Below are 18005 nucleotides of genomic sequence, written 5' to 3' on the forward strand. Positions count from 1 at the left end.
ATTTCACATTTACTTAACAGATACTCAGCGTCAATTTCACATTTACTTAACAGATATTCAACGTCAATTTCACATTTACTTAACAGATACTCAACGTCAATTTCACATTTACTTAACAGATACTCAACGTCAATTTCACATTTACTTAACAGATACTCAACGTCAATTTCACATTTACTTAACAGATACTTAGCGTCAATTTCACATTTACTTAACACATGTTCTTAACGTTGATTTCACATTTATTTTCAATCTTATATTTACTTCACGTTTATTTCCTCTGAGTCTTGTTAACGTTGATTTGAGGTTAGTTCTACATATATTTATTTATTCACATCTGTATTTTAGGAGCAGTACAAGTAGCGGTTTTTTTGTTTTGTTTTTGTTTTTGTTTTTGTTTTGTTTTTCATTATTGCTTTCTCTTTTTTTTTACGCCCTTGCACAGTCTCCTCTGCAGTAAAAAAAAAAAAAAAAAGATATATATTTCTTTCCCTCGTTCTATTTTCGTTCTTTTCTCCTCCCATTCATTGTATTATAACTATTTTTTACATTTTTTCTCATATTCTCGTAATCTCGTATTCCCTCATATTGTTTCTCGGATTCTTGTGTTTTCAAATGTTCGTATTAGATTTTCTTGGATTATCAATTCTCGCATTTTCCTATTTCCGTGTTCTCATGTTCTTTTATTTTGTTTATTTTATTCTACTCTTCATTCTACAGTCATCACTTTTGGTCTCAGTTCTCACATTCTTAGTTTATTTTCGCTCACGTTAAAGAGGAGGAGGAGGAGGAGGAGGAGGAGGTACGGAAAAATGTATGCTCGTAGGGGCGGCTTGTTAGATGACAGGAGGAGGAAGAGGAGGAGAAGGAGAAGGAGGAGGAGGAGGAGGAGGAAGTAGAAGAAGAGAGGGAGTGCCAACGGAGAAAAGTGATGAAGAGGGAGTGCCATGAGAGAGAGAGAGAGAGAGAGAGAGAAGGGAGGGAGTGGTATTTGGCACTTACTCTGGTCCGGGTTGTGAGTGTGACATCACCTCCTTCGGATCAGCTGTCCTCCTCCTCCTCCTCCTCCTCCTTCTTCTTCTATCAGTCTCCTCCTCTTCTCCTTCTATCTGTCTCCTATCTCTTTCCTCCTCCAATCGTTGCCCTCTCCTCCTCCTCCTCCTCCTCCTCCTCCTTCCGGATCGCGACAGTAACTCAACCTTATGGGAGTTCACGTGTGTGTGTGTGTGTGTGTGTGTGTGTGTGTGTGTGTGTGTGTGTGTGTGTGTGTGTGTGTGTGTTGCTATCGCTCTCCCTCTCACCCTCTCCTTTCTGTTTGTTTTGATGTTAGGGTGCTTGCTTTCAGCTTTTGCTTTCTTTCTTTCTTTCTTTCTTTCCTTCTTTCGTTTTCTCACTCGTCACTTGTTGTTTCTTCTTCCTTGTTTGTCTCCTCTTCATTATATTTTAGCTCCCATTCCTCCATTCCCTTCTCTCCTTTTCTCTCTTCTTCTTCTTCTTCTTCTTCTTCTTCTTCTTCTTCTTTGTGCTTCTCTTTCTTCTTCTTCTTCTTCTTCTCTTCTTCTTCTTCTTTTTCTTCTTTTTCTTCTTCTTTTTGTTTCTCTTTCTTCATCTTCTTCTTCTTCCTCTTCTTCTTCTTCTTCTCCTCTTTAGACTCCACCTCTTCAACCTTCGTCCCACCCTTCATAGCATCTCATCAGTGTTGCCAATTCCTCCTCCTCCTCCTCCTCCTCCTCAGCATTGCCAAGCCCCTCGTCCTCACTTAAAGAACCATTACTTCACATTACCCTTTTTATTTTTTTTCTCTTCTCTTCTACTCTTGTGCACCTGAAGGAGGAGGAGGAGGAGGAGGAGGAGGAGGAAGAGACTAAACCGAACGATGAGAGAGACCAGAAAGAGCAGAAGGAGGAAGATGATGATGATGAAGGAGGAGGAGGAGAAACATGAAGAGGAAAAAGTGGATGAAAAAGAGAGAGAACGAGGAGAAAGAAGAGATGAAGAAGGCGAAGTGGATGATGAGGAGGAGGAGGAGGAGGTGAAGGAAGAGAAGAGAAAGCCTGGGAAAGTGAGCAGAGAGAAGAAAAGGAAAAGAGAGAGAGAGAGAGAGAGAGAGAGAGAGGCATACACACACACACACACACACACACACACACACACACACACACACACACACACACACACACCTGAGCGACCATCACCAGGTAGCGGAGAGTGTTGGCCCCCGTGGCACTTTTTTTGCGGCCTCGTTGACTCCGGCACTCATTTGGCACGCACCTCCGAGTAGTGCCGCTGATTGCTCCTCCCGTCTGGCCTGGCCCTCCTCCTCCTCCTCCTCCTCCTCCTCCTCCTGATCTCTTCTTCTTCCTCCTTCTCCTTTGGTGCTACTACTACTTCTGCTTCTACTGTTCTCTTCTATATTTTCCTTTTTCTTCTTCTTTCTTCTTATTATTATTATTATTTTTCTCTTTTTCTTCTTCTTCTTCTTCTTCTTCTTCTACTGCAACTACTACTTCTTCTACAATTACTATTACTGCTTTGTTTTGTTGCTATATTTTTTGGTTCTATTTACTCTCTCTCTCTCTCTCTCTCTCTCTCTCTCTCTCTCTCTCTCTCTCTCTCTCTCTCTCTCTCTCTCTCTCTCTCTCTCTCTCTCTCTCTCTCTCTCTCTCTCTCTCTCATTCTACATTATTCAGTGCCTTGTTTAGTATCTTTATCTTGTGTCTCATTTATCCTTGCTCCTAATCGTTTTCCTCCTCCTCCTCCTCCTCCTCCTTCTCCTCCTCCTCCTCATCATCATCATCATCATCACCATCATCATCATCATCATCATTCCCATTAGCACATACGTCAAAAATATTCCGTCCTTGACATTCTCCTTACCAGCCTTGTAATGTGTTCTGTTCTGTTCTCTCTCTCTCTCTCTCTCTCTCTCTCTCTCTCTCTCTCTCTCTCTCTCTCTCTCTGTTTTTCTTGTTGTTTGCACAGTTGCAGGAGGAGGAGGAGGAGGAGGAGGAGGTGGTAGTGGTGATGATGGAGTGGTGGAGATGGTGGATGCGTAAGTGATGGAAGTGGATTTAGTAGTGGAGGAGGTGGTGGTGGTGGATGTAACGTGGAGATGATGGTATAAGAGTGGTGGATGTGGTAACGATAGCGTAGAGGTGGATGTAATGGTTGAGATGGTGGTGGAAGTGAAGGTGGAGGTGGAAGAGATGGCTGTGATAGGAGTGGAGGAGGTGGAGATATGGTTAGCTTGGTGGTGTAGGTGGTGGCGGTGGCGGTTTTGGAGGTGGAGGTGAAGGTTAAGGTGGTGGTGGTGGTGGTGGAGATGGTAGTGGAGGTGATGGTGGTGGTGGAGGAGGTGGAGTTGACAGTCAGAAGCCACTCATGCGTCAAGTGGATATTTTTACGAGTGTGTGTGTTGCGTCATTCCTTATAGACGCATTCCACTTCGCTGCTAATGTAGTGCTCTCTCTCTCTCTCTCTCTCTCTCTCTCTCTCTCTCTCTCTCTCTCTCTCTCTTGATGATTACTGCAATTTATACAAACGTTTTTACGCCATTTTTCTCACTCATAATACGCTATGCAACGTTTTTTGCTGTGTGGATAACGTTTTCTTTCTTCTCTCTTTTTTTGTTTCTTTCTTTCTTTCTTTCTTTCTTTCTTCTTCTTCTTCTTTTTCTTCTCAGTCTCGTTCTTATTCTTGTTCTTGTTCTTCTTGTTCTTCTTGTTCTTGTTCTTCTTCCTCTTCCTCTTCTTCTGCTTCTTCCTCTTCTTCTTCTTCTTCTTCTTCTTCTTCTTTTTCTTCTTCTTCTTCTTTATCTTCCCCTTCTTCTTCTCCTTCTTCTCCTTCTTGGTATTCTCCCCTTGAGTAATATTAAGAGTCGTTTAAGATTGTGCTGGGATTCATAGCCAAGCTCGACGTCTCGTGTTTGTTTGGGTATGATAATGAAAGCCTGATTTTTCTTTCTCCTTCTCTTTCATTCCTTCTTTCACTTTTTCTTTTTTTCTTTCTTTCTCTCAGTCTGTTGATCTTTCTTCCTTTCTTTCTTTCTTTCTCTGTTTCTGTTGATCTACCTTTCTTTCTCTCTTTTAACCTTTCTTTCTACACATTTATGTATCCGTCTCTCCACACAGCTGCGTTTGGTTTGGTTTTGGACCTTTGGAAGTTAACGAGGAAAGGGAAGGGAAGAGGAGGAAAGGGAAGGGAAGAGGAGGAAAGGGAAGGGAAGAGGAGGAAAGGGAAGGGAAGACGGGGAAAGGGAAGGGAAGAGGAGGACAGGGAAGGGAAGAGGAGGAAAGGGAAGGGAAGAGGAGGAAACGGAAGGGAAGAGGATGAAAGGGAAGGGAAGAGGAGGAAAGGGAAGGGAAGAGGAGGAAAGGGAAGGGAAGAGGAGGAAAGGGAAGGGAAGAGGAGGACAGGGAAGGGAAGAGGAGGACAGGGAAGGGAAGAGGAGGAAAGGGAAGGGAAGAGGAGGAAAGGGAAGGGAAGAGGAGGAAAGGGAAGGTAAGAGGAGGACAGGGAAGGGAAAAGGAGGAAAGGGAAGGGAAGAGGAGGAAAGGGAAGGAAGGGAGGACAGGGAAGGGAAGAGGAGAAAGGGAAGGAAGAGGAGGAAAGGGAAGGAAGGGAGAACAAGGAAGGAAGAGGAGGACAAGGAAGGGAAGAGGAGGAAAGGGAAGTGAAGGGAAGGAAAGGGAAGGAAGAGGAGGAAAGGGAAGGGAAGGGAAGAGGAGGAAGGGAAGGGAAGAGGAGGAAAGGGAAGGGAAGAGGAGGAAAGGGAAGGGAAGAGGAGGACAGGGAAGGGAAGAGGAGGAAAGGGAAGGGAAGGAGGAAGGGAAGGGAAGAGGAGGACAAGGAAGGGAAGAGGAGGACAGGGAAGGGAAGAGGAGGAAAGGGAAGGGAAGAGGAGGAAAGGGAAGGGAAGAGGAGGACAGGGAAGGGAAGAGGAGGAAAGGGAAGGGAAGAGGAGGAAAGGGAAGGGAAGAGGAGGAAAGGGAAGGGGGAAGGAAGGGGAGGACAGGGAAGGAAGAGGGAGGACAGGGAAGGGAAGGAGGGAAGGGAAGGAAGAGGAGGAAAGGGAAGGGAGAGGAAAGGGAAGGAAGAGGGAAGGGAAGGGAGAGGGAAGGGAAGGGAGGGAAGGAGGAAGGGAAGGAAGGAGGAAGGGAAGGGAGGAAAGGGAATGGAAGAGGAGGACAGGGAAGGGAAGAGGAGGAAAGGGAAGGGAAGAGGAGGAAAGGGAAGGGAAGAGGAGGAAAGGGAAGGGAAGAGGAGGAAAGGGAAGGGAAGAGGAGGAAAGGGAAGGGAAGAGGAGGACAGGGAAGGGAAGAGGAGGACAGGGAAGGGAAGAGGAGGAAAGGGAAGGGAAGAGGAGGAAAGGGAAGGGAAGAGGAGGAAAGGGAAGGGAAGAGGAGGAAAGGGAAGGGAAGAGGAGGAAAGGGAAGGGAAGAGGAGGACAGGGAAGGGAAGAGGAGGAAAGGGAAGGGAAGAGGAGGACAGGGAAGGGAAGAGGAGGAAAGGGAAGGGAAGAGGAGGACATGGAAGGGAGAGGAAAGGGAAGGGAGAGGAAAGGGAAGGGAGAGGAAAGGGAAGGGAGAGGAAAGGGAAGGGAGAGGAAAGGGAAGGGAGAGGAAAGGGAAGGGAGAGGAAAGGGAAGGGAGAGGAAAGGGAAGGGAAGAGGAGGACAAGGAAGGGAAGAGGAGGAAAGGGAAGGGAAGAGGAGGAAAGGGAAGGGAAGAGGAGGACAAGGAAGGGAAGAGGAGGAAAGGGAAGGGAAGAGGAGGACAGGGAAGGGAAGAGGAGGAAAGGGAAGGGAAGAGGAGGAAAGGGAAGGGAAGAGGAGGAAAGGGAAGGGAAGAGGAGGACAGGGAAGGGAAGAGGAGGAAAGGGAAGGGAAGAGGAGGACAGGGAAGGGAAGAGGAGGAAAGGGAAGGGAAGAGGAGGAAAGGGAGGAAAGGGAGGAAGGGGAGGAAAGGAAGGGAAGGAAAGGAAGGAAGGAAGGGAAGAGGAGGAAAGGGAAGGAAGGAGGAAGGGAAGGAAGGGAAGGAGGAAGGGGAAGGGAGGGGAGGAAAGGGAAGGGAAGAGGAGGAAAGGGAAGGGAAGAGGAGGAAAGGGAAGGGAAGAGGAGGAAAGGGAAGGGAAGAGGAGGACAGGGAAGGGAAGAGGAGGACAGGGAAGGGAAGAGGAGGACAGGGGGTAATACCTTAGTTTACACCCGAAGATACATTGGTTTTTCTTCCCATTGTCTTTTGTTTACGCTTTGTCCGTATATACCTTATTTTACATTGCTCCACCACAGGGTCAAGGGAAAATAGCACGGAGATGAGCACCGAGGCCACGCGCAGCTGTACCGTGTGCCCCCAACCTTACCTTACCTTATGCAACACTTAAGTCCACACCCGCTTTCAAGACACCCTTTGAAAGCCATACCACAGAGGAGAAGGAGAAGGAGGAGGAGGTAGAGGTACTGGAGGTAGGATTGCAGAGAGGGATGGGAGAAGGGAGGGAAGGGCAAGGCAAGTCAAGCCAGGCATTCAACATAACACTACACAACCCTCGTAAATCTTGGTAATGTTGGCGCAGCTTGGACGGGACAAACAGCGCGGGACAGAGGTGGGTTGTATGTGGTGGGCAGCGTGTGCAATGAAGGGAGGCGAGGAGGAACGGAACGGGGCGGATTTTAGTTATGGTAATGGTTCATCTCTTAATGGTTCATCGACGCCCTTGTTGTGGTGGGTGTGATGTATGTTAAGCTTCAGTCAGTGCATTGCTGTTTGTAGTATGGAGGGTGAGGGGAAGGACGTGAGGGAAGGTGGTAAGGAGGAAGAAGAGAAGGATTTGGGAAGTTTTGAAAGGTGTGGTTGTAGTTGTGGTTGTATCTGTAGCTGTTCCTGGTGGTGATAGTAGTAGTAGTAGTAGTAGTAGTAGTAGTAGTAGTAGTAGTTGTAGTAGTAGTTGTTGTTGTTGTAGTAGTAGTAGCAGTATGAGGAGGAGGAGGAGGACACAGGTAAAAAAAAAATAGAGAAAGAAAGAAAAATAAAGAAAGGGGTTACGTTAAGGATACAAGAGACACGGGAAAAAAAAAGGAAGGTGTGTTCTACATAGTTTTTATCCCTTTTGAAGTTGATGACAGATGGAGGACAGAAAGAAAAGGAAGCCAGGTGATGAATGAGGAGCAACAACAACAAAAAAAAAGAGAAGAAAAGGAAAGAACGAGTGATGTCATTATCGAAGTGAAAATAGAAAAAAGGAAGGAAGACCAAACAAAATGAGAAAAAACAAGAAAAATCCAAACTCCTTTACACCAAGGAAAATGAAAACAAGCAAAACACGTAACCTTGTGATTTGCTTCGTTTTCTGTTTAAGGAGCCGGATTTTTTTTATTTTTTTCGTCTTTTATCGCTAAAGAAACACCGATCTTCCAAGAACTCTATTGATTGTTGTGTTTTATAATTGTTAGTTTGCACGGAGAAGAGATGAGTGTACGAGAGAGAGAGAGAGAGATGGGAGTGGAGTGCATGAGTGTAGTCTGTAGTGTGTTGACCTAGTTCTCTCTCTCACTCTCTCTCTCTCTCTCTCTCTCTCTCTCTCTCTCCCTCCCGTTTTTTGCCTCTTTTTATCTCTCCCATCAACATAATTACTTCACACTTGCTAAATTTATCTCTGTGTACTTTGCTTCCCTTCTCCTAACGTCCTTGATTCTGTTTTTGTTTTTGTTTTGTTTTTTTGTCCTTCGTTCTTGTTTTGCTTTAATTAATTTGTGTTTCTGCGTCGTATTTGCAGTGCCCAAGCGTCTTTTTCTTCTTTTTTTTCTTCTTCTTCTTCGTTGTTGTCTTCGTCTTCGTCTTTATCTTCGTCTACGTCTTCTAAGTCATCTCTATCTTCTTCTTCGTCTTCTTCTTCTTTTTTTCTTCTTCTTTTCTTCTTTTTCTTCTTCCAATTCTCCTTCTTTTTGTTTTTTCTTTTTCGTCAGTATCTTCTTCTTCTTCTTCTTTTTCTTCTTCCTCTTCTTCTTCTTCTTCTTCCTCTTCTTCTTCTTCTTCTTCTTCTTCTTTTCTTCTTCTAAGTTCTTTTCTTTTCTTATTTTACTACTACTACTACTACTACTACTACTACTACTACTACTACCATCACGCCCACCACCACTACCACCATCATCACCACTATCATCCCATTAACAACCAAGTCCTTTTTTCATGCCTAATCTTCACTTGTAATTTTTCTCTCCCAATTATCTCGCCATTTATCACTTCCCCTTTTTTTCAATTTCCTCTTAGCACCATCGAGGCCACTTAAGGTAATGGCTGCCGCAGCTATTTATATTTTTTCTGCCTCCCATCGGCGTAATTAATCTCCCCACCTCGGCCTAATGTAGATTTATGTGCTCCGTTAGAGAGGTGGGGAGACGGAGGGGGCGGGGGAGTTTATGCTAAGGAGACTCCCAACCCAGACCAAGACCAACTTAATTTATTCTTATTTTCTAACACCTTCTCGCATATTTACTTGCTTGTTACTTCTTACTTGTTATTTATCTTTATTTGTTTTTTTATCCTTACTTTCTAACATCCGCTCACATATTTACTTGCTTGTTTTTCGCTGTTTATGATTGTGACTGCCATTATTGAGCTGTCCAAATTCTTAATGCAAAAGTTACCCCGCATCTTTGTTTTTTAGCCTTCAGTCGTATGCTCACTTGCTATCGCTCTTAATATTTTCAGCTACCGTGTAATAATCATGCTGTCCTACTTCCTAATGCGAGAGTTAACCAGTGTATCTATTTTTTAACCTCCACTCGTAGATGGTAGAAATGGTAAAGAAATTGATTTAACTTCATAAAGCAACATAAGCCACACCAAAGTCGATCGTTTAAAATTCACATTAAAAACCTAAAAAAAGAAAATAATAAAATAAAATAGTGTCACGAGTTGATGTAAACAGCAGCTGGACTTCATTTACATTCACTTTTGTCATCACTCATTCTCGTCGTGTATATAAAAAATAAAAATAGATAAAATACTGTCACGAGTTAATGTAAACAGCGGCTGGACTTCATTTACTAAGCTTAAGTTCTCTCACTTTCACTTTTGTCATCTTTCATTCTCGTCGTGTATGTTCTTAGCCAAGTTAAGTTCATTTAATTTCCTGTCATTAACTCTTGCGTCATTAATGCTCTCTGGTTATGCTCTCTGCTGGCTGAACTCCATTTAATCTTAGGTCCCTCACATCCACATTCATTACTACTACTACTACTACTACTACTACTACTACTACTACTACTAATAATAATAATAATAATAATAATAATAATAATAATAATAATAATAATAATATAACTACTCCCTTCCATAAGTAACTAAAAGGACATGAAACAAGTAAAAAGTAGAAGAGACCACTTGTATAGGAAAGAGAGGGAAGAAAAGTTTAGTAATAGTAACAGTAGTAGTAGCAGTAGTAGTAGTAGTAGTAGTAGTAGTAGTAGTAACAGCAGCAATAGCAGCAGCAGTAGCAGTAATAGTAGTAGCAGTGGTCTTGGTAACAGTCAGTAGTCGTTGCGTGCGGAGTCAAGTGCGTGAAAGCGGCGCCCTTCGTTCCTCACGTACGTAAGGTTACAACAACAGCCTCCCCCGCGAGCTGTCCGTCACATACACACGGGCGGGTGAATGCCCCGTTGACGGAGGGCCGCGTGGCTGTGGCTGCCCGGCCCGCGTATCCGCCAGGATGCTCGCACTTCGCGCCCCTCGTAAATACTGACAGATTGGTGCTGGGATTGAAGGGGTATCGATTCTGTAACATTTAGTGGTTGATTTATGGGTTTATTGCTATTTTAATTATTTTCTCAGACGTAGTAGTAGTAGTAGTAGTAGTAGTAGTATAAAAATAGTAGCCTATCAGTTGGGGCAGAAATTGAAATGGTAAAAGCATTAGTAGTAGTAGTAGTAGTAGTAGTAGTAGTAGTGTTGTTTTCATTATCATTATATTCTTGGTATTGTTCCTATTATCATTATTGTAAGTAGTATCATTATAATTGCAGCGTGGAGGTTTTAAATATCAAGCAACCTACTTTCTTTTTCTTTTACCCTTTCCATTGCTTTCATTTCCTCATCTCCTAACACTCACTCACGCAAACGTTCTAAAACAGCAAACAAAAAACAATCCACCGCCATGCATTCTCCCCGCCCCGGCAACAGGCTGGCATATTGGGAACAAACGCTGCGTACAGGAACAGCCCCGCGCGGTGCAGTATGAGGCGGCGGGGGAGTACACAGCGTTGGGGCAATCTTGGCGGGAGGTGCAGCGAGGGGGTGTGCTGTGTTACGTAACTTGAATGGCGAGGGTGGGGATGTGTGGGATATACATGGGTGGGTAGATGAGTGGGGGTGAGTGATGGGTGTGGGTGGGACGAGGAGGGAAGTATAGATGGGTGACGGGGGTGGGTTGGGAGTGGGGGAGAAATGGTGGGTGGTGGGTAGGTTGGTAGTGGGGTAATGGTTGGTGGTGGGTGTGTAAGTTCTTCTGGGTGGCAACAAGGAGGCTATGCAAAGGGTGTATCGCATATCTTCCCCACCCCCTCAGTAGCCTCCTCCTCCTCTTCCTCCTCCTCCTCCTCCTCCTCCTCTTTCTACTACTCGTTTTTATCGTTCTACATTTTCACTTTCCTTTTCTTATTTCCACCTCTTTTTTGCAACTCTTGTCCTCCTCCTCCTCTTCCTCCTCCTCTTCCATGTGTTATTCCTCCTGCATTTTCACTCTCTTTTGCCTCTTCTCCGCCCACAGTAGCCCTCCTTGACCTTCTCTTCTTTCCCCTCCTCCTTCTCCTTCTTCTCCTCCTTCGTAAATTCCTCATCCTGCATTCTCCTCCTCCTCTTTCTCTCACTATTCCTCGGCGTCGCCCTTCCTCACCTCTTCCCCTTTTTAGGCTATTACTAATCCTCTTTTCATGGCCACACACACACACACACACACACACACGAGTCAGCACCTACGCACATCCCACACACGCGCACACACACTCATACACACGCACACACACACACGCCACATAGCACACCATATTAGAGTGGCGAGGCGGATGGGTGAGCGGGATGTTTAAAAGGAGGGTTAAAGGGAGGATAACGGCCGCGATCCAAACACTATTACCCCCTCTGGCGCCTCTTAATGCTACTACTCCACGGCGGGGGTGCCTCAAGGGGGTAATAAGGTCCCGTGTTACTTTATTACTCCACAGGTGCCTCGGAAGACGTGGGCAGGGGCGTAGTACCCGTCTGAAGGCGTTTCCTGTGCGAGAAAGCCAGTTTTTGTAGGACGTCCCACGCGAGAATGGCTTATCGAGGCTGTGTGTGTTTGTGTGTGTGTGTCGAGGAGGAGGAGGGGGGTTGGAGAAAGGGAAAGAGAAGGTCAAAAGGAGCATTAGGTATGGAAAAGAGGAAAAGGAAAATGAGGCTATGGAGGAATAATGACGCGTAATAGTTGGACGAGGAGGAGGAGGAAGAGGAGGAAGGAAAAGAGAATTACGAAAGAAACACAAAGAATGGAAAAAAGAAAAGAAAATGAAAGTGAGAATATGGATTGATGAAAACGAGTAGTAATGATAGGAGGAGGAGGAGGAAGAAGAAAAGAAGCGGAAAGAAAGGAAGAGAATGACAAAAGAAACACAATGTATGGAAAAAAATAAAAGGAAAATTAGAATGTGGAGTGATGAATAGTAGTAGTAGTAGTAGTAGTAGTAGTAGTAGTAGTAGTAGTAGTAGTAGTAGGACAAGGGGGAGGTAAAGAGAATGACGAAAGAAGCACAAGTATGAAATAGAAGAAAAGGGAAAGGAGAATATGAATGGATGAAAATGAGTAGTGGTTGTTATAGTAGTAGTAATAGTAATAGGAGGAGGTGGAGGAGGAGGAGGAGGGGGTTGAATTGGCTGTCATCTGTACACATGCATATATAGATGGTCTCAGAGTGTGTTTATATAGCAGCACATTAGGGCCAGCCAGCATGTCTACCTCTCATCCTACAAGCGTGGAGGAATGCTGAGAGAGAGAGAGAGAGAGAGAGAGAGAGAGAGAGAGAGAGAGAGAGACTCGTAACAAATTCCCAGTCTCGCCTCACGATGTTCACTCATATATCTGACACGATCCTCAGCGCTCATTACCACACATCAACACCACTCACGCCTGTAAAAACCGAAAATAATTATAAAAAAAGAATGATAGAGGTATAAAGGACCCTGATTGTAGTAAAATAGTTGTAAAGGACTGTAGTTGTAATTAAATATGGTTGTAATACTAATAATGTAGGCGTAAGGAACTGTGGGTGTAGTAAACTTAATATACAAGGGACCGTAGTTGTAATAAGATATCTTTCTCTCCTCTCTAACCAAATTTAATCATTCCTGTGGCATCTTTTTTTGTTACAATGGATAGAATGTTTCGGGCTTCCTCCCCTCCCCCTCCCCCGCCGGCTGCCTCCTTTACCGTGAAAAGAATAGTGACATTATTTCCTTATTTGTCTTTCTTGCTTCGTTTCGTGCATTCTTCATGTTATCAGGACACAAAGCGAGAAATTTTCCTCCTAATCTCCAAAACCAATCTAGTCTTCTGCCAAAGTTTCCTGTTCTAATCCAAAACATTATATTGTTTTATTGTATCAGATTTTTTTATTGTCGCTAGTTGCTCCTTCCCATCAGTTACTCATCCTTTCGTCTCCCGTCAAGCTTCTTTCTCCGTTTCTGCATTTCTTCTTCTTCTTCTTCTTCTTCTTCTTCTTCTTCTTCTTCTTCGTGATCGATGTTGGCTAAAAAAAAAAAAAATTTAATCTTGATAGTACATCAAGTGTTGTTAACACAACACTTGCTTTCTTGGATTTACTGAAACAACTTGCCGCCGCCATTTTTTTTATTTTTCGGTATAGTCGGCAGGCCGAGGGAAAAGCAAAGCAGAAGAATGGCCGGATCTTGCTCCCCGTGCCGGTGCAGGTGTTGCCTCGCGTTATCAGAAGTGACAAGATGTCGTTTTGTTTTCAATATAAATTACGACGGATGTGATAAGATAATGGTATAAGCTTGTCGGTAGGACGCGGCAGGGTTTGCCTTACCCCCGGTGTCTGCCTTTCCACACCATGCTTGTACGGTACAATAGTCGCTTTGTCCCAGGGCAACTTTTGTTGCATCACAGCCATGCAGACAATGGCGCCTCTTGAGGCAGCAGAGGACAAGCTCACCGCTGCGCGCCAAGACGAACTCTTCCACTTGAACAACAATACAGTCGGTGCAACAGTGTGCGTCATCACGGTGTGCCAGGAAAGCGCTGACTCGTCTTCAGTTCTCAGCCCAATGCATATTTCTAACATATAAATGTCTTAATTTTGCTCAAAATATCACATCAAAATGCTCAGCTCTTATCAGGGACCACCTACTACTGCTTATATCCTTGTATATTCTCCATCTTTCTCATTCTCAGCTAGTCTTTGTGATCCATCTTTCACCTGCAACCGCATAGGTGCATATTAATTTAATGGAGGCTTAGGGAGGATGGAGTTCAAATGAGATATAATTCTGTCAGGTTCCTTAGTCCCCTCCGCTTAGATCGCCTCCACTAAGGAACAGAATATGGAATTAATGTGTTCTGGAGTTGTCGGTGGCGATGATGATGAGAAAAGAGGACTATATATACGTGGGCAGAAGAGTATTGGAGATGCAAGTTGCAGGAGGGAGGAAGAGAAGAATGCCAAGAAGATGGTTAGATCGCAGAAAAGGGCTTGACAGTGAGGGGATTGGGGGAATGGGACGTGGCTGATTGAAGGAAATGGAGACAGCATAGTTGCTATAATAGGATCAGTGACCTCATGAATGATGAGAAAAGCTGAAAGGAGTTGACGGTGGCAATGGTGGCGGCGGAGGTTCAGTCTTTGTGTGATAACAGCCCGAGGTCATTATCCTTCATTCGGACTGCTTGCTTCCTGTGCTTTGTCGTGACTCCTCGACATCCTATCGGAATTGCGTAGATAGGGTGATAGAAACACATTTTCCTCAACACGTTTCCTGCCTCTCCTTTCTTGCGCTCTTCAGTACTTTTTGATATCCGCAAATACGAGCACATTTTCCTTAAAACGCTTGTCGCTTCTAAGGATATCCTGCATTTTCCTTAAAACGCTTGTCGCTTCTAAGGATATCCTGCATTCTAGGGAAACTTTCTACGCTCTTCCTGATCCGCTTAGATAATTGCGCATTTTCCTTTAAATACGAGAACATTCTCCTTAAAACGCTTGTCGCTTCTAAGGATATCCTGCATTCTAGGGAAACTTTCTACGCTCTTCCTGATCCGCTTAGATAATTGCGCATTTTCCTTTAAATACGAGAACATTCTCCTTAAAACGCTTGTCGCTTCTAAGGATATCCTGCGTTCTAGGGAAACTTTCTATACGCTCTTCCTGATCCGCATAGATAATTGCGCATTTTCCTTTATTATACGTTTCACGCCTCTAAAAGCTTGTTTGCGAAGGACCTTCACAGAGCGTTTCTTTTTTTTCTTTTTAGTCCAACACAATGAAAGATTCCGTGGGTGGCTAAATCTCTAATAACTCCCCAAGTTTGTTAGATCTTCAAAGCATGAGAGACTGTATAAAAGTTCTGTGTAATATTTCTTGGGTTTAGTTTTTTTTCTACAGTTGATTGGCGTGGATGCTTAGACAATACTTTGGTCATAATCTGTAGCTTACACGTGCATATTTAGGCTTTCTCCACGTGGTCTGGGTGGTATTATTTTCATTACAGCTGATCGCCACACCTCACACTCTGTACTGCCTGGGGGTCGGGATGGCATGCTCCTCCCTTCTCCTTTGTTGTTTACTTGCAACAATAAACTATCAATCAATCAATCATTTAGTCATTATATTTCTTTGACGAGCGTTTGATCTGAAGCCTTATGCACAATGATGTATACGAAAGTCTCACCAGTCGTGGGTGTGAAAGCCCCGAAGAGTTTGAGAATATGGTCCAATGTTTATATTCCCCGACCCATCCGCCTCTCACATCAACTCTTCCCAAAGGCCGGAGAGGAGATCGGTCGGGTTCTAATGATTGTTCTTTTAGGTTCATGGCACAGTAAAAGGTTCAAACTACCACCATGGTCATAAAACTACCCTCTTACGAATGCCTTGTCAAATATGTGAGCTTGGGCGCTGAAATATTTAGGAGTATGACCCTGGTATCACCCTACATGTATTATTTTCGTTCTCTACACGTGGTCTAATTGTTGTTCTTCTTTCCACAGCTGATCGGCGTGGGTGAGATCATCGTCGCCATCTACTGCCTCCTCAACATCGACGAAACGCGCAAGAGACTCAAGTTCGACAATGCAGTCACCTTCGGCATCGTTGACCCCGACTCGGATGCTGGTGGGTGGAAGGCAACGTTACCAGATTGTCGTACTCAGCCCTCTGTTTTTACCGATTTCTGACCCCAAAACTGTCTCATGGGTCCCAATAACGAGATTCATTCATAGTTATCCATAAAATAGTTAATTCCTGATGCTTCTTGGCAATAGTTATGCGTCAGAAACCGGTATATACTATGCTCTGAGTACGATAATCTAGCAACGGTGGTGGAGGGTGACCTGGCAGGCGTTGTCTCGTGCTTGATTCATTCAGGTGTTGATTTTGTTGTGATTATTGTTGTTGTTTTCTTATGTCCACTTATGGTTACTTCATTTTTTTTTTCCATGTCATTTTCCTCGTTCTTCTCTGTGTCTTTAGTTTCCTTGTCTTTCTTTTTCTTTCCCCTCATCCTTCTCCTCTTTCCTTTCTCTCTTCCTCTTCACCTTCCTCATTCTTAACCTCCTCTTCCTCGTTCTTTTCCTTGTCATTCGTTTAATTCCTTTTCATTTTTTTCTTATTTATCCTCCTCCTTCCGCTCCTCCACCTCCTCTGCCTCTTTCTCCTTCTTGTTCTCTTCCTCCTCTTTCATCTCCTCATCAAGGTCACGCTCCTCTTCCTTGTTCTACTCCATTTCCTTAGTTTCTTTGTCTTCCTTGTTATTTCTCCTCTTCCTCTTCCTCCTACTTTTCCACCTCCTCCTCCAACTCCTCCTCCTTCTCCTTTTCTTCCTCTTCCCCCTCCTCCTCTTCCTCCTACTTTTCCACCTCCTTCAACAAATAGTAACAAAGATGATTCCTAGGTTGAGAAATTTATCATATGAACAAAGGCTTAAAGAAGTAAATTTATTCAGTCTATCAAAACGAAGAATGCGAGGCGATCTAATAGAAGTGTTTAAAATGTTTAAAGGATTAAGTGATATTAATGCGGAAGATTACTTCACAATTGATCGATCAACTAGAACAAGAAGAAATCACAATTTGAAGATAAGTGGTAAAAGATTCTCGTCGCACGAAGCTAAACACTTCTTCTTCAATCGAGTTGTTAATGTTTGGAACTCTCTTCCCTGTGATGTCGTTGATAGTACAACAGTTACGGCCTTCAAGAATAGATTAGACAAGTATTTTGAATCCAACCAGCAACTAAGATATTACTCATTGTCGTAATAACGTTAAGTTCTTTCGAATACTGGTGTCCTTGTCCGCTTTTATCGCCCGGTTAGTGGTAGCAGTAATGGTAGTTCTTTCCTCTTTCCTAAATAATTTCCATGCAGTTTTTCCATGCTGCATGGTTCTTTTTCCTTTCCTGCCAGCTTTGGCTGGATGGATGGGGGGGTGGGGAGGAGCCTTCGCCTTTGCTGTCCTTCATCTTCCACCTTTGATTAGTTAGTGTAGCTTGTCACAAACAGCCTCGTAAGGACCAGCAGGTCTGCTGTTGTTTGTTCTTCCTTTGTGTTTCTTTGTGTTCCTCCTCCAACTCCTTGTCCTACTCCTTTCTCTTCCCCTCCTCCTCTTCCTCCTACTTTTTCACCTCCTTCTCCGCCAACTCCTCCTCCTTCTCCTTTTCTTCCTCCTCCTCCTCCACCTCCTCCTCCTCCTGTTTCGCATCTGATTACTGTTCTCCTTTGAGCCACCCCTAAAGTGTTATATATCTTATGCAACGGAAGAAAATTGTACTTTTTGGGGGTGGCTTAAGTAAATCATTACACCACCACGAGTCAAAGCGAGTGATGAATAGGAAAATTAGAAGTCTCCCTCATTTTGATTACTTGTTAACCAGTAGAAGCATATGTAAATTAGGTAAAAATTTTCAAGACACAGATTAAGTTTTCATGGGCAATATATATCAGGAATACTACAGCTCCCCATAGCACACTCCGCTCCGCTCTGCCCTTCACACCCGTTTTCTATGCGAGCGAGCGAATTTTCTCTCTCTCTCTCTCTCTCTCTCTCTCTCTCTCTCTCTCTCTCTCTCTCTCTCTCTCTCTCTCATTAGTCACGAATTATTTTTTTAACTAAACCAACCCCGACTTGTAACTTAACTGCAAACGGGGGGGTCTTCGCTCCCCCCTCGACCCCCTCACCCTTTGAACATATTTTCTAGACCATTTCCGATGCTCAATAGATTAATTTGAATACACTGAGGTATAAGCAGTATAGAATATGTATATGTCCCTTGTGCTTCACAGACCACGCCTACTCCTCCTGCATATTAGTAAGTTATCATAAATATATATATGATTTATTAACTATCAATACATGCAGTTATTAACGTTTATCCTTTATCATTATTATTATTATTATTATTATTATTATTATTATTATTATTATTATTATTATTATTATTGTTATTATTATTATTATTATTTACACAGTTTGTTAATCCTATCGTTCTTTCCCTTCCCCCACAGCCGCCTACATCTTCTTCGGGATCTTAGTGCTGGTGGCGGTCATCTATATCATATGTTCGCTGCTCCTTATACACGGCGTCCGCACAGTACGTAGAGAGAGAGAGAGAGAGAGAGAGAGAGAGAGAGAGAGAGAGAGAGAGAGAGAGAGAGAGAGAGAGAGAGAGAGAGAGAGAGAGAGAGAATCACCTGACACTCCTTTAAAAACATGAAATACTTAACTGACTCTTTACAATAATGTCTACC

At 43.8% G+C, this 18005-nt stretch overlaps 1 protein-coding gene across 2 annotated transcripts in view; it reads left to right on the plus strand.

Annotated features, from left to right (window-relative positions):
* LOC127006588 (uncharacterized) overlaps positions 1-18005 on the plus strand; it is a 73284-nt gene that overhangs the window by 50239 nt on the left and 5040 nt on the right. For both annotated transcript variants that reach the window (XR_007759655.1, XM_050876659.1), the window contains exons 2-3: positions 15253-15376; positions 17763-17848. Coding sequence is in view for 1 of the 2 variants with exons in the window: in XM_050876659.1 (XP_050732616.1) it covers positions 15253-15376; positions 17763-17848 (210 nt within the window). In the remaining variant the exon portion in view is untranslated. The remainder of the gene's footprint in view (positions 1-15252; positions 15377-17762; positions 17849-18005) is intronic.

This window comes from Eriocheir sinensis, chromosome 33 (genome assembly GCF_024679095.1).
Source record: "Eriocheir sinensis breed Jianghai 21 chromosome 33, ASM2467909v1, whole genome shotgun sequence".
In the NCBI taxonomy this organism is placed as follows: domain Eukaryota; kingdom Metazoa; phylum Arthropoda; class Malacostraca; order Decapoda; family Varunidae; genus Eriocheir; species Eriocheir sinensis.